Consider the following 13,300-nt stretch of genomic DNA (forward strand, 5'->3'; position numbering starts at 1 on the left):
CACCACCTCCAGGAAGCCCACTGCCCTGCAACAAGGATGAAGGTTGGGGCAGGAAAGGGAAGAAAGAGGCTCCTACCTTCTTTTTCTCCCGCACATCATACAGGGCCAAGATGCCAAAGATGGGCTCAATTTCGATCTCAAACCTACAGTGAATGGGAAGACTCTGGCAGAGGCTGTCCCTAACACTCCCACCACCCACACACCCCACTCCCGCTTGAGACCCAGCCCAGACTTGGTGCATTATGGTGCTGGTGGGGACTAATTTCCATTGGTCCATCAAGAATCGCTACTTAAGGGCATGTAGGAAAAGCCTGTCCCATTTTGCAAAAGGGGAAACTGAGCCACTGAGATCCTCCCCCCAACCCCGGCCCCGTAACTCACGCAGAGCCCTTCCCCTGAAACTACGGCCCTTGTTCAGTTGATACAGAGGAAGCTTTTGGCACAACAATGCCCCCCATCTTGAAGTTCTCAACTCCTGGGCTTCCCTGTCCCCCCTTTCTGGGGTGTCCTTTGCCACCCTGGGCTCAGGCCCATCTTCACTCCCCTGAACAGTCCCTATAATCACCTCCCTGTCTTACTGTGCCCTGCTGGCTCCCACTCATCATGCGCGTCTAAGGAAGCATCTTAAAACTTACAGTTTGAGGCTCCCCAGTGTGCTGAGAACAAAATCCTGCATGGTCCATCCCTGCCCACCTCTTGGCCTCATTTTCTCCCCTCCAGACATCTCCCAGCCTTTGGGTGTACCATGTCCCCCCACCTAGAGAGCCCTGTGTGGTCATCCCATGGTTACATGTCCTGTACACAGTAGGTGCTCAATGAATGTTTGCTGAATGACTGGATACTCATAGAGCTGGTTCCCAGCCCTAGTGCTTGGGGCAGGCAGCCCACCTGGGCCTCAGGCCAGACCAGGACCTCCCTTTCCTGCCCCCATCCAGGCAGGAACTCAGGGTGGGGAGGGGCAGGGCTGGGCTTAGGTCCAAGGCCACATCCTGTTCAGCTTCATTCCCACGCACTTCTGGCTGCTCCCAGGGACCGATGTGGAGGGAGCCTCGGTCAGCTGGAAGCTAGGTCCGGGTCTCCAGCGCCCCCGCCAGCCTGGGTCCCAGCAGAGCGAGAGCCAGACTCTGGCCTCACAAGTCATGTGATCTCAAGCACAATGACTGCCACTCTGTGCCTCGGTTTTCCCCCCAACCCACGCCTATCCCACAAGATTAGGGGTAATGCATGTGAAGGGCTGAGAACGGAGCCTGGCATATAGTTGGTGCTTAAGGCCTGGTGGCTTTGAAGAACGAGAAAAGGAAGTCTTATTTCCCATCTAAAAGTGCTCGGACCTCCTCATGGGTCTCAGGGCTGCACACAGTCATGGCCCAGTTTGGGCAACGGGCACCATGTGTGCGCGCACCGGAACCTACATGGGGCCTCGCACGTCTGAAGGGAGGGGGTGGGTCAGCACACTCACTTCAGTGACAGACACTTGACCAGGATCCTCTGTCCAAAGTGTTCACGGGGCGGCTCGGGGCGGCTGCAGCGTTCCACAGCCTCGTCCTGCCAAGAGCCAGGGAGGGCAGCTGGGACACGTCCTTTAAGAAGGGCTTGGAATGCGTGGCTTGAGACCAGCTCTACCCCCAGCCTGACTAAAGTTTCTTGCAGTCCCTTTTATTCCCCCTGCCTGGATGCCCTTCCTTGTCCCCTCCTCATCCAGAGCCGGCACTTCCTCCAGGAAGCCTTCCCTGACCCCTGAGGCCTGAGCAGACTCCCCGTCCAGGTGTTCACCGTACCCGATTGCAAAGGGCCACATGGCCGGGACAGAGAGGGCCATGTGAGGGCCAACATCCGGCAACTCATCACAGCACCACTTGGCCTGGGTTGAGATTTCTTGGGAGGAGGGTCTCTCCCCCACTACACTGTGAACTCTGAGGGCAGGGACTGAGTCTATCCTGTTCACGTTGTACCTCCAAGGCCTGCCATACATGTTGGTCAAATAAATACGGAGGCATACAGTAGGGACCTACTAAGAGGTGGTTAGATAAACATAGATGTCTACAGAAAACATTTGATTAATGCTGACTGGACATACAGAGGGATATATACTAGGCCCCAGGTAAGTACTTATTGAATAAACATAGGAGTATACAGTAAGCACTCAATAAATGGCTGAATGAAAACAGAGGTGTATACACCAGGTTCCCAATAAAAGTTGGTTGGGTAGGGGTGCCTGGCTGGCTCAGTTGGTAGAGCCCTCAATTCTTGATCTCAGAGTTGTGTGCTCAAGCTCCATGTTGGGCATAGACATTACTTAAAAACAAAGTTGGTAGGGTTAACATAAGTACTCAAGACATACGAGTTGCTATATAAAGGATTATACAATAGGCATATAATTAACATCGGTTGAATAGAGAAGTATATAATAGGTGCCCAATAAATGCTGGGTGGATAAATGTAGGAGTATATATAAAACAAAAGCCACTGAATAAAAACACAGGGTATACACTAGGTGCCCAACAAATGTTGCTTGGGTCAATATAGGCATATACAGGAGGTGCTCAATAAATATCAGTTGATTAAATTCTGTTTGAATTGGGGAGGGGCAAAAAAAAATTCTGTTTGAATTAAGGAGAAGACTATACACAAGCATACATTAAGTATTGGTTGAAAGACGATAGGAGTATATGGTAGGTATCCAATAAATGCTGCCGGGATAAATATAACAGCATGTAGTTGACATCCAATAAAAGGAATTGAATAAAAAAACAGGGTGTCCAGGGGCACCTGGGTGTCTCAGTAGGTTGAGCCTCTGACTCTTGATTTCGGGTTATGGGATGGACTCTGCGCTCAGCGGGAGTCGGCTCGAGATTCTCTCTCCCTCTTCCTCTGCCCCTCCCCTCTATGCCCGCACTGTCTCTCTCTCTCTCTTTCTCTCTCTCTAATAAATATTTTTTTAAACCCCCCCAAAACAAAAACGAAACAAAAAACCCCAGGGTGTATAGTAGGCCGCGAGCGAGTGTTGGTGGGATACCATATAGGGTCGGGTGCCTGGGTGTGGGCCTCAGGGCTGCGGCGGGTTTGGGGGCTCCCACCTCATCAGGTGCCGGGTAGAGCGCCAGCAGGGCGCGGGGTCGGTGCTGCCGCCTCGAGGCCTCGTTCCGCCGGTCCACATCCTCAGGGGCTGTGCGCTCCAGCAGCCACGGCAGCAGTGAATCAGCTGCCAAGTTCCTGAGGTCAAAGATGCCGGAGGCACCGCTGCTCCGCGGGGTGTCCTCTGGGGAGCCTGAGGAGTGCCGGGGGTCATCCTGCCGGTGAGGAGGCACAAACACGGAGCGCCCGCTGGATGCACTTTCAATCCCGCTCCCGTGAGACTGTTCCCATGCCCAATTCGTAGGTGGGAAAGCTGAGGCCCAGGGGGTGGGGGTGGGGTCACCGCTACAAGGGTCACTTTGAGGCTTTGCTGAGCCTCTTTCTAGAACTTTCTGCCGGGGAGGGTGCCCCTCCTTTACCACCGTTGGGGGAGGCTCCTCCTGGGGTCAAGGTAAGGACATGTGTGGGCTGGGCCAGTGAGAACCTTCCCTGGGGCCTTGCTCACCGTCAACAGGGGAGGGAGAGTTCCCAAGGGGACTGTCGCTGGCTCAGGGTAACCCGCCCGACCTCCCGGACTCAGCTATATGGTCAGAGGCAGACCACCCTGGTTCAAACCCCCACTCAGCTCTGTGACCCTGTGTCCCCGAACCCAGCTCAAAAGGCCTCAGGAGCCTCATCTACATCTAAAAATAGTAACAATGGAAGCGATATCAGTAACTCTTGGTAGGATTATCGTGGGCATGAGCCTGGTGAATACTGGCTCAGGACCCAGTGGGCCAGTGAAGCTCCTCTAATCACCTTGCTATGCCTCAGTTTCTTTATCTGCAAAATGGGTGTGGCCTTGCCTCCCAGGATGAAAGATGAGGACAAGTATAAAGCCTTTAGTATACACTAAGCACTTAATAAATGTTCATAATCATGACTCTTAACTTTTAACTCATGGGGCTGACATTTCCTTTTGGGTTCAAGGTCATTTGGGTCTCTTCCCGTCACATGTGACCGAGAGCTGGGGCCAGAGCCCACACACCCCTATGGTGACGCATGCCCAGGGCTCCCTCACCGAGTCCTCTGGGCCGGACCTCTCATCCCCAGAAGTGTCCTGCTCAAAGACCTGGCGGGTGAGGTCCTTCTGCCGTTCTCGCTGCGTCTCCGTGGTGATGGGGCTATATGCCGCACTCAGATGCTGGTACCTAGGAGGAGGCAGGGCTGGGTGGGTAGCAGGGATGAAGGCACACCCAGAGGTCCATGTGATGCCTACCAGGCCTTCCACCCTCCCTGTGATCCACCAGAGAAGTCCAGCTGCCCCTGCAGCACAGTGGGCAGATAAGCAGGAGGACTGGCCCAATGGGCTCAGACCTGGCCTCTTGACCCTCTGCCCGGAGATGCCCCCGAGCCAGACCCACCTCCTGTGAGCAATGATCCAATCCTCTGTATACATCTCCACCGCGGCCCTCACCTGGGCATCCAGCTTTCTGCACAAAATAAAATCAGGGTAAACAGAGGCAGGGCACAGTGTTCATCTGTCCAGCGGCCTGAGGTAGGGCCTGCCCTTCTGCCCATTTTGGAGATGTGGAGACGGAAGCTCAGAGAGGGAGGGTAACTTGCCCAAGGTCACACAGCCAAGCCAGGAGTTGAACTTGGGGCTGTGGGGAGCCTGATGGAAGGGGGGTGTGGATGAGGGGCAGGCACGGAGGCAGTCCGGAGTTACAGACAATGAGGGCGTGGGGCTGAACCCACCCATCCTCAGGGATCCCGGGCTCTGTGGTCCGGCATTCCCGGGGCTGTAGCAGAAGCTCCAGGTCGTCGGCTGGAAACTCAGCCAGGTCCCGGAGGGGCCCGGGCTCGGCGTCTGGTGGCCGGCTCAGGAGTACATCCTCGAAGTCCAGGGGCTCAATGACTTCAGTCAGTGGGACCTGGGTTGGAGCAAGGTGGCTGTGGGCCCTGCCCTGGGGCTGAGGAAGCGGGAGGGGGGGGCGGGGGGGAGGGGCGCGGGCTTGGGCTCAAGTAAGAGGGCAGTGGGAGCCATGGAGGGTGCTGGAGCTGGGAGAAGCCAGGGAGGACAGTGACCTCAGACTCTCTACCCCCATCCCAGCATGGCCTGCCCCGCCCCTCTTTCCAGGCAGGAAATCACACCCCTGTGCCTGGAGGGGCAGGGTTATGCTGGAAGGAAAGGCAAGCTGGCTGCAGCAAAGAAAGAGAAAGACAATTCCTCAGGTCCCACTCCCTCTCCGCTGCAGCTGGAAGTACCTCCCATCCCCCCCCCCAATCTGGGTGGTCCCGGCAGCAGGAGGCGGGGCGGCATCAGGCTGACCACCCACAGCGCTGCCCCCCCAAACCCCTCAGCAGCTGCAGAGAGGGGACTACCCTCCCCACCCACAGGGAAAGAGGAGTGGGGACAGCCCCACCCAGGACAGGGCACTAGTGGGAGGGAGGGGTGGGTGGGACCAGGCCCGGGCAGAGGGGAACCCCACATCTGCTAGAGAGCAGGGTCCTGGAGGGGAGTACCTCCCAAACACATACCCCCAGAAAGCTGCTGCTGCGCCTGCTGGAGTGGGGAGAGCCACTGCGCTCCCGGGACACCTGCTTCCGCACCTCCGCAGCCACTGTCCTGCAGAGGCAGGGAAGGGGCCGCTGAGGACATGACAACCTGGGCAATGTGGCCCTGGGAACTCCACTTCAGGCCAATAAATTCATTCTCTGAGAGGAAAATCCAGGCTGTGGAAGGGAAAACCCAGGCCACGGACCAGGAGATCCTAGGCTTCAGAATCTGTAGATTTCAGCCTCAGGGCCCCAGGGTTGTGGTTGATACAGAGGCCCCAGGACCCCCCCAAGCTGGGCCTGGGGCCCTTCCAACACCACCCCCACCCCCCGCCAGTCATGCACAGATGGAAGGATTTGCTCCCGGCAGGGCATGAGGGTCACAGATCCTTCTTTATCCCTGATGCCCAGCAATGGGTGTGAGTCCTGGCTGGCCAGCCCCCTGGTTCCCGGCCTTGGCTTCCTCATCTGGGGGACCTCCGCCCACCCTGTCCCATCCTTGCTATGGGGCTTTGGACAAGTTACTCCTGCCTCTGAGCCTCAGTTCACCCATCTGAGCGTGTGTTAAGAGACCAGCATGACTCACAGAGCACACCCAGTAACCAAGATCTGGGCTATGGCCTTCCTGGGCCACCTGCACCTGTGCTGGCCTTCCAAGTCAGGGAGGAGGAGGGTGAAGGGGCAAGACCCACAGGGGAGGGGGCCAGCACAGGAATCTGGGACTTGGTACCCCCAGGCACTCAATTCCTTCAGCTGAGCTTGGAAGGAGGGGAAGGAGAGAGAGCTGCACAGTTATCCGAGGAAGAGGATTCCAGGCAAAGGGTACAGCAAGTGCAAAGACCCTGTGGCTGGGCTCTGTGCTCCAAGCATGGAGACTCCTGCTTCCCAGGGTCTCTATGAAGGCAGGAATAGGGCTGTGTGGTCCCCATGGAGGCCCCAGCACCAGCCCCCCACACAGTAGGTACTCAATAAATTTTTCTTGAGGGGAATGGATCCCTCCCCATTTCCCTCCTGGTCCAACTTCCCTAAATCCACCGTGAGTTAGGAGAAGCCCCAGAGATTTTAGCTGTGTGGCTTTGGGCAGATGGGATACCCTTTCTGGGCCTCAATCTCTCTTTTTTAAAAATTTATTATTATTATTATTATTATTTTTAAGATTTTATTTATTTGACAAAGAGAGACACAGCAAGAGAGGGAACACAAGCAGGGGGAGCGGGAGAGGGAGAAGCAGACTCCCTGCTGAGCAGGGAGCCCGATGCGGGGCTCGATCCCAGGACCCTGAGATCATGACCTGAGCTAAAGGCTGACGCTTAACAACTGAGCCACCCAGGAGCCTCTGGGCCTCAATCCCTCTTAAAATTGAGAAGGCAATTGCCTGGGTATTTGGGCCTCACTCCCATTTTCCACTTTTGTGCTTGGAAGTTTTCATAATGAAAAGTTGTAACCCCCCCCAGAAGTACTATGCTGATCACAAACCATGGACCACCGATGAGATGAATGTGTGCAGTGGGCTCAGGGAAGACAGGTGGGGGTGGGGGAGACTGGGGCCAACGGGGGTCATCTGGAAGCCTCTGAATTCAAATCCGTATAGGTCAAACAAAACTTGACCATGACCCTGGCCCATCATGGGGGCCTCCAGTTGAGACCTCAGCCTCACTCCTGCCTCTGTATTCTATTTACTTTCTCTCTCAACTGTCCCAGAGTCTTGCTTCTATTGTTTGGGGGTGTGGAGGGAGCTGATGGAGGATCTTCTAGGAAATCCAAAGGGTGTTCCAAATGAGCTATTTGTCCTCAAATTCCCAAAGTCGGGGCCACCTCCTCTGGGAGCCTGGGCACACAGGGTCTTGGGGGATGATTTATGAAAATGCCGGGACCAGGGCACCAACAGAGCAGGGAGAGGGGAGGAGGGATGGCCAGGACTCCCACTTCATTTTGTCTTTGGCCTTGGAGAGATGGCCCCTGAGTGGGAAAAGGCCAGGTCCTCAACACTGTGGCCATGGGAGCCACTTTCCTGTGTCACAGGGCTCTGCACTTGGGCCTGGGCAAGCATGGATGAGCATCATCCCCTCTCTGGACCTCTGGGCTCAATACAGTACCCACACCTTATCGAACTGTTCTGAGTATAAGGCTCGGCACACAGTAAGTGCTCAATTAAGGCTTGCTGTCACTAAGTTGCCTTAAAAGGATCCTGGGAAACTGGAATTTCTGGCCTTGCTTTTCATGCTGGGCCAGAAGAGGAGTGAGTCTCGGAAAATGGCGGGTCGGGAGGCATCTGGGGTTAGAGAGCCGAGTGTGGTAGGTGCCAAGAATCAAATCCCTTTGGGCCAGAAGTCAGAGTCTGTGCCCCCCCAGCACGTGGTGTTCCACGTTGCCCATGATGGGGAACAGGGCCAAAAACAGGGGCTCCAAAACCTGCCTCTCCCATGTCCACGCTCACCGCCCCCCCCCCCACAGTGGTCCCATCCAGCCTCCAGGTTTCAGGACCACCCAAACAAGGACAATCCTTGGGTCCATCCTGTGTGGCACCTGCCTCCTTTGCATGCCCACGTGGGGTCTTGCAGGCATGCAGCCTGACCATAACCTGCCCTCCTGCCATCCTCCCTGCCTCCCTAAGGGCAGCTCTGGGGATGCTCAGGACCCACGCCTGGGAGTCATCCCCAATTCCTCTCTCTTTCTCATGCCCACATCCGATCTGCTTCAGACACCCCCACAGAGCACATCTTTTAAAAGGAGGCAAAATGTTGAGCTGAATATACTGGTTTTCCTCAGGAAGTGACCTCAGGATTGCAATGAGAGAAACTGCAAAGACCAGGTGGTGGGTTACAGCTACTGCTGAGACAAATCCTCCTAAGGTGAAAGTCAACAATCCTACATGATGCCACAGAGACACTCAGAGGGGAAAGATGAAGCAGTGGCATCAGTGGGAATTCATGTGAGACTGTGGACCTCACCCCAGGGCTGGTCGGATTAACAGAAATCTATCCCCACAGGGGAGGACTATAAAACCAGAAACGAGAATGGCATAAGCCTCTGACGCTCTGTGCCCCCACTTGGGTAAAAAAGTGAGGGAAGGCTATGAACGCATATAAAACCATAAAGAGATTCCTCTTCATACCCCACCCCAGCCCTCCTGGACTGGCAGAACATTTTAAAGACAAATGATCTGCCTGCCAGCGACAGGAACTCTCATCTGCTGCTGGGGGAACCCCTTTAGACAACCATCTGCAACGATCAAGCAAAGTTGAAGATAAGCCAATCCAGCAATTCCACGCAGAGGTGTAGACACTCAGGAGGCTGAGAATGTTCACGGCAGCCCCGGTAATGACAACCCCAAAGTGAAAAGACACACAGGTTTTTTGACCGAAGACAGAGACTGCACGTGGGCGGGAGGAATAGTATGCAGCAATGAAAAAGGATGCACCCGCCCACAGGCGACAGCATAGACGAGCCCTCCTCCTCCTGACATTATGTCAGGTGAGAGACTCTGGGCACACAAGCCTCGACACCCCACGTGATTCCGTCAATAAGATGTTCTAAGCAGGCAAAAGTAACCCGTGGCACACAGGGAACCAGCCCGGCTGGAGAAACCATAACGCAAGTGAGGAAGTGAGGGCAGCTGCCATCAGCAGGGCAGTTCCCTGGGGGACGGAACTGGGTGCAGATCAGGAGGGGCGGCTAGGTCGGGTGGCCCAGGAGATACAGACTGCCTTCATCTCTGCCTTTAACCCCAGTGACTTTTTCCCCTGGTATTTATTGTCTTGTTGTTTTGTGTTTTCATTTTTTTTAGGATTTTATTTATTTATTTGAGACAGAGAGAGCGCACATAAGAGCAAGAGAGAGAGCGCGCAAGAGCAGGGGGAGGGCGAGGGGCAGAGGGAGAGGGAGAAACAGACTCCCCACTGAGCAGGGAGCCCGATGCCGATGCCGGGCTTGATCCCAGGACCCCCGGATCATGACCTGAGTGGAAGGCAGACACTTAACCGGCTGAGCCACCTGGATACCCCTGCTTTTTAATTTTTTAAAAAGTAATCTCTACCCCCAATGTGGGGCTCGAACCCATGACCCCGAGATCAAGAGTCCCATGCTCCACTGACTGAGGCGGCCAGGCGCACCCCTGGCGTTGGTTCTATAATTAACTACTATTTAAACTTTGCATTTTTCTAGATGCATGTCAGATGTCACCATTTTTTTAAAGGTAGAAAATAATAATACGTGTGTGTGCTCACGTTTGCAGCTGTATTTGGGGACAGGGGTGGGAGGGAGACATTTCCTTGAAATCCCAGAGGCACCTTTGGAATTTGGTCAATACATGTCTCTTTGCCCTCCCACGCCTCCAACGAAATCACTATTTCCTTGAGTGAGAAATGCCACCTGCCCCGCAGGAGACAGCTGGGGGGCCGAATGAAGATGCCGCTATCAGATACCTGGAAGAATGGGGGATATGTGCGGGCAGAAAGAGACACGGTTTCTGAGATGGTTCTGAAGTCTGGGGCCACACACTCCTGGGCTCACTTCCCCACAAGAGACACTCGACAGTGACCTAACCACTGTGAGTCCGGCTTTCTATGGTTATACCTATGTCACCGGGCTCTGGTGACAAATGGCATTCCCGCTGGGGACCAGCCAGCCATAAACATATTATAGGCACTGGCCATTATCACCATTCCATACTGTGTTTTATTTTAAACAGTGTAAGTGAAAAAATGAACAAGTTATATTGCATACAGTAATGTTTGTCCATGTTATTTACTTTTATAAGAGTTTGTAGTTTTAGGACACCTGGGTGGCTCAGTTGGTTGGGCGACTGCCTTCGGCTCAGGTCATGATCCTGGAGTCCCGGGATCGAGTCCCACATTGGGCTCCCTGCTCAGCGGGGAGTCTGCTTCTCCCTCTGACCCTCTTCCCTCTCGTGCTCTCTATCTCTCATTCTCTCTCTCAAATAAATAAATAAATAAAATCTTTTAAAAAAAAGTTTGTAGTTTTAAGTTGTCCCCCCAAATCTTTGTTTCTTTTAAAGAATCTGTTTATTAGGAAACTGGGGGACTGTTTAACTTTTGGGTCAATATGGCATTGTGGAATGAATGACTGAATGAATAGATGAATATAGGCCCAGATCTGAGCATGTAGACACCTGGGTGTCTACTAGGCTGCTCTGGAGGCCCTGGCAGAGGATGGCTAGAAGACTTGAGCCTTTTGCTTGTGGTTCACTGGGGCCCCAGGATCATTCTCTGCTCTTCTTACCCTGGGCTCTGTAGCATCCGTTCCCCAGGGCAGGACCCAGGACCTCTCTTTTTTACTGGAGTGGAAGCCAGGACCCAAGAACACAGAGACCGAGTGGCAAAGAAACGCGTTCAGAGAAGCCAAAGGTCCAAGACAGAGAGGCAATTCGGGAACATAAAGATAACAGAACATAAAAATTGCCTGACCACTATGCTCCAGACGCATGGTCACATCCGTATGTTCAGAACTCTTCATGGCTCCCACCTCACAGGATACAAGTTAAGGTCCTCCCCACAACCCACAAGACCCCGCACGATCTGCTCCCACTGTCCCCTTCCTCACTCTGCTCCAGACTGGCTGGCCTCCTCAGATGACCTGTAAATACACTACGCTTCCTCCTGCCTCAGGGCCTTTGCACTTGCCTTTCCCTGTGTTTGGATTGCTTTTCCCCCACATATGGGCATGGATGCCTCCTTCACCTCCTTCAGAACTTTGCTCAAGTGTCACCTTATCATCCCGACCTTCCTGATGTGCTTCTCATATCTAAAATGGCCCCCATCGTCCCCATCTCCTTTCCCTGCCTTGTGTGTCCCCATAGCACTGGCACTACTGGCACTTATCATGAATACATCATCTACTTTATTGTGCTACTGCTCTGTCTATCCCATTGTATCTGCCACCAAGGGTGGGACCTTTTCTTGTGTCTCCATCAGGCCAGCGCTGGACCCACAGGGCGCTCTTTCACTTGGGCATGGCCAGCACACGTTCCCTGTAGAAAGGACCCCTGGGCAGACTCTGACTGGCCAGGGAGGCAAAGAGGGGGCTGAGGCTCTTCAGCCCTAGTCTGACCTCTCCCAACCGGGCTGAGTCTCTTACCATCTCCAGTGGCCACGGAAATGGATCCCCCAGCCGCCTGGCGCCTGTCCCCTCCCCCGTCTGCCCACCAGCTGGTTGGGTCCCCAGCCCCCACTCCCTCCATTCAATCACCCATCCATCTCCAGCGCGTCCAGTCGCCGCTGGGAGAGCCTGAAGCAGGGCTGGGGGGTGGGGAGGGCATCCACAGCTGTCTCCTGCTCCCCAGACAGCTGGGCACGGGACCCTGGCAGTGGGGGAACAGCACGGGAAACTTCCCGAGGGGCCTCAAAGGCCTCCAAGAGCACCATCCCTGTTCCCAAATCCCGGTTCCAGGAGCATCCCAGCCCCGCGCCAGGAAAGAGGGTGGGTCGCGAAGGCCCCTCCCGCTCCCACGCCCTCGGGCTCGGGGACCCGGGAAGGACCGGGGGATGGCGAGGGACGCGGAGGGCGCCCGGTCCCCGCTCTCCCTGCGCCGCCGCCTCCAGGAAGGCCCCCGGACACGCCCCCACGCGTCCCCCCCACCCCACCCCCCGGCGCCCAGGGCGGACCTCGGCTCAGCCGCCGTCGCACTCGCAGCCCCGCCGCGGCCCCAGCGGGGACCCCGGCCGCCCTCCCCGCCTCCCGCCGCCCCCGGTCCCCGCCGGAGGAAGCGGGCCGGAGCCGGCCCGGGCGGAAGGGGCTTGAATCGGGGACGCCGGGGCCGGGGAGGGCCGGGCCGCCCCGGGGCGGGGCTCGGACACGTGCGGGCGGCCCGGGAGGGGCCCGGCGGCCGCGCTACCTGTTGATCTTGTGCGCGAAGGCGCGCCGCTCGGCGGCCGCCATGGCGCCGCGCGCCTCCCGCCGCTGCCGCCGCGCGCACCGTCCCCGCCGTGATCGCCGCCGCCACCGCCTCCCGGTTCTGGGCTGCCCGGGCTGGGCGGGGCCGGGGCCGGAGGCGGGGCCCTTCCGGGTGTGCGGGGCGGCTCCGTGCTGCCCCTGCCGGCCGGAGGGGCGCTGGGGCCCCTGGCCGCCTCCGCGCGCCCCTCGGGTCTGGGGTGGGGAAACTGAGGCTCTGAAGGGGGCAGGAGAGGAGAGGCGCCGGGACCGAAGCTGGGGGTATCAGACTCCGAGGGATGCTCTTTCTGCCCTCTGATTAATCCGCACAATAATCCCTAATAAGTATAATCTCAAGCGTTTATGAAGCATGGCCCTGCAATTCACAGGTGCAGAAGGAACGATCTCTTCCCCATTTTACAGATGCGTAGACTGAGGCACGGAGGCGCTCAGACGTTTGCCCAGGCCTGAGTGATCACAGGGGTCTCTGAGGTCACTGTGGGATGTGCCCCAGTCCAGGACAAGGGAAGCAGAGGGGTCCAGCTGGGCTCTGAGATGCGGGGCCATGTGACTGGGGCCTGAGTGAGCCAGTCCAGGAGGCTGGACTGGCCCGGCTGCCTCCACCCACTGGAAGGAGGATGTGGGGATGTCTCGGTTTACTTGTGGTCTCAAATCTCTCCCCAGTGGTTCCTCTCCCAGCTCCAGTGAAGCGGCAGTCTTCGAGAATTCTCCAGCCCCCACTCATGCTCTGGATGTGCCAACCCCTTGCTCATCCCCAAGCCTTTGCACGGGCAGGTTC

At 56.2% G+C, this 13,300-nt stretch overlaps 1 protein-coding gene across 9 annotated transcripts in view; it reads right to left on the bottom strand.

The window, feature by feature from the left end:
* DOCK6 (dedicator of cytokinesis 6) overlaps positions 1 to 12,592 on the bottom strand; it is a 41,403-nt gene extending 28,811 nt beyond the window's left edge. For all 9 annotated transcript variants that reach the window (XR_012376731.1, XM_073887750.1, XM_073887748.1 and 6 more), the window contains exons 1-8: positions 12,467 to 12,592; positions 5,596 to 5,683; positions 4,813 to 4,988; positions 4,479 to 4,547; positions 4,136 to 4,265; positions 3,078 to 3,290; positions 1,460 to 1,545; positions 77 to 143 (exon numbers count right to left, since the gene is read on the bottom strand). Coding sequence is in view for 8 of the 9 variants with exons in the window: in XM_073887750.1 (XP_073743851.1) it covers positions 77 to 143; positions 1,460 to 1,545; positions 3,078 to 3,290; positions 4,136 to 4,265; positions 4,479 to 4,547; positions 4,813 to 4,988; positions 5,596 to 5,683; positions 12,467 to 12,510 (873 nt within the window). In the remaining variant the exon portion in view is untranslated. The remainder of the gene's footprint in view (positions 1 to 76; positions 144 to 1,459; positions 1,546 to 3,077; positions 3,291 to 4,135; positions 4,266 to 4,478; positions 4,548 to 4,812; positions 4,989 to 5,595; positions 5,684 to 12,466) is intronic.
* Between the last annotated feature and the right edge of the window lie 708 nt (positions 12,593 to 13,300).

The sequence above is a fragment of the Callorhinus ursinus genome, unplaced genomic scaffold, assembly GCF_003265705.2.
Source record: "Callorhinus ursinus isolate GAN/ISIS: 27379988/994484 unplaced genomic scaffold, GSC_fseal_2.0 scaffold82, whole genome shotgun sequence".
NCBI classification, from domain to species: Eukaryota; Metazoa; Chordata; class Mammalia; order Carnivora; family Otariidae; genus Callorhinus; species Callorhinus ursinus.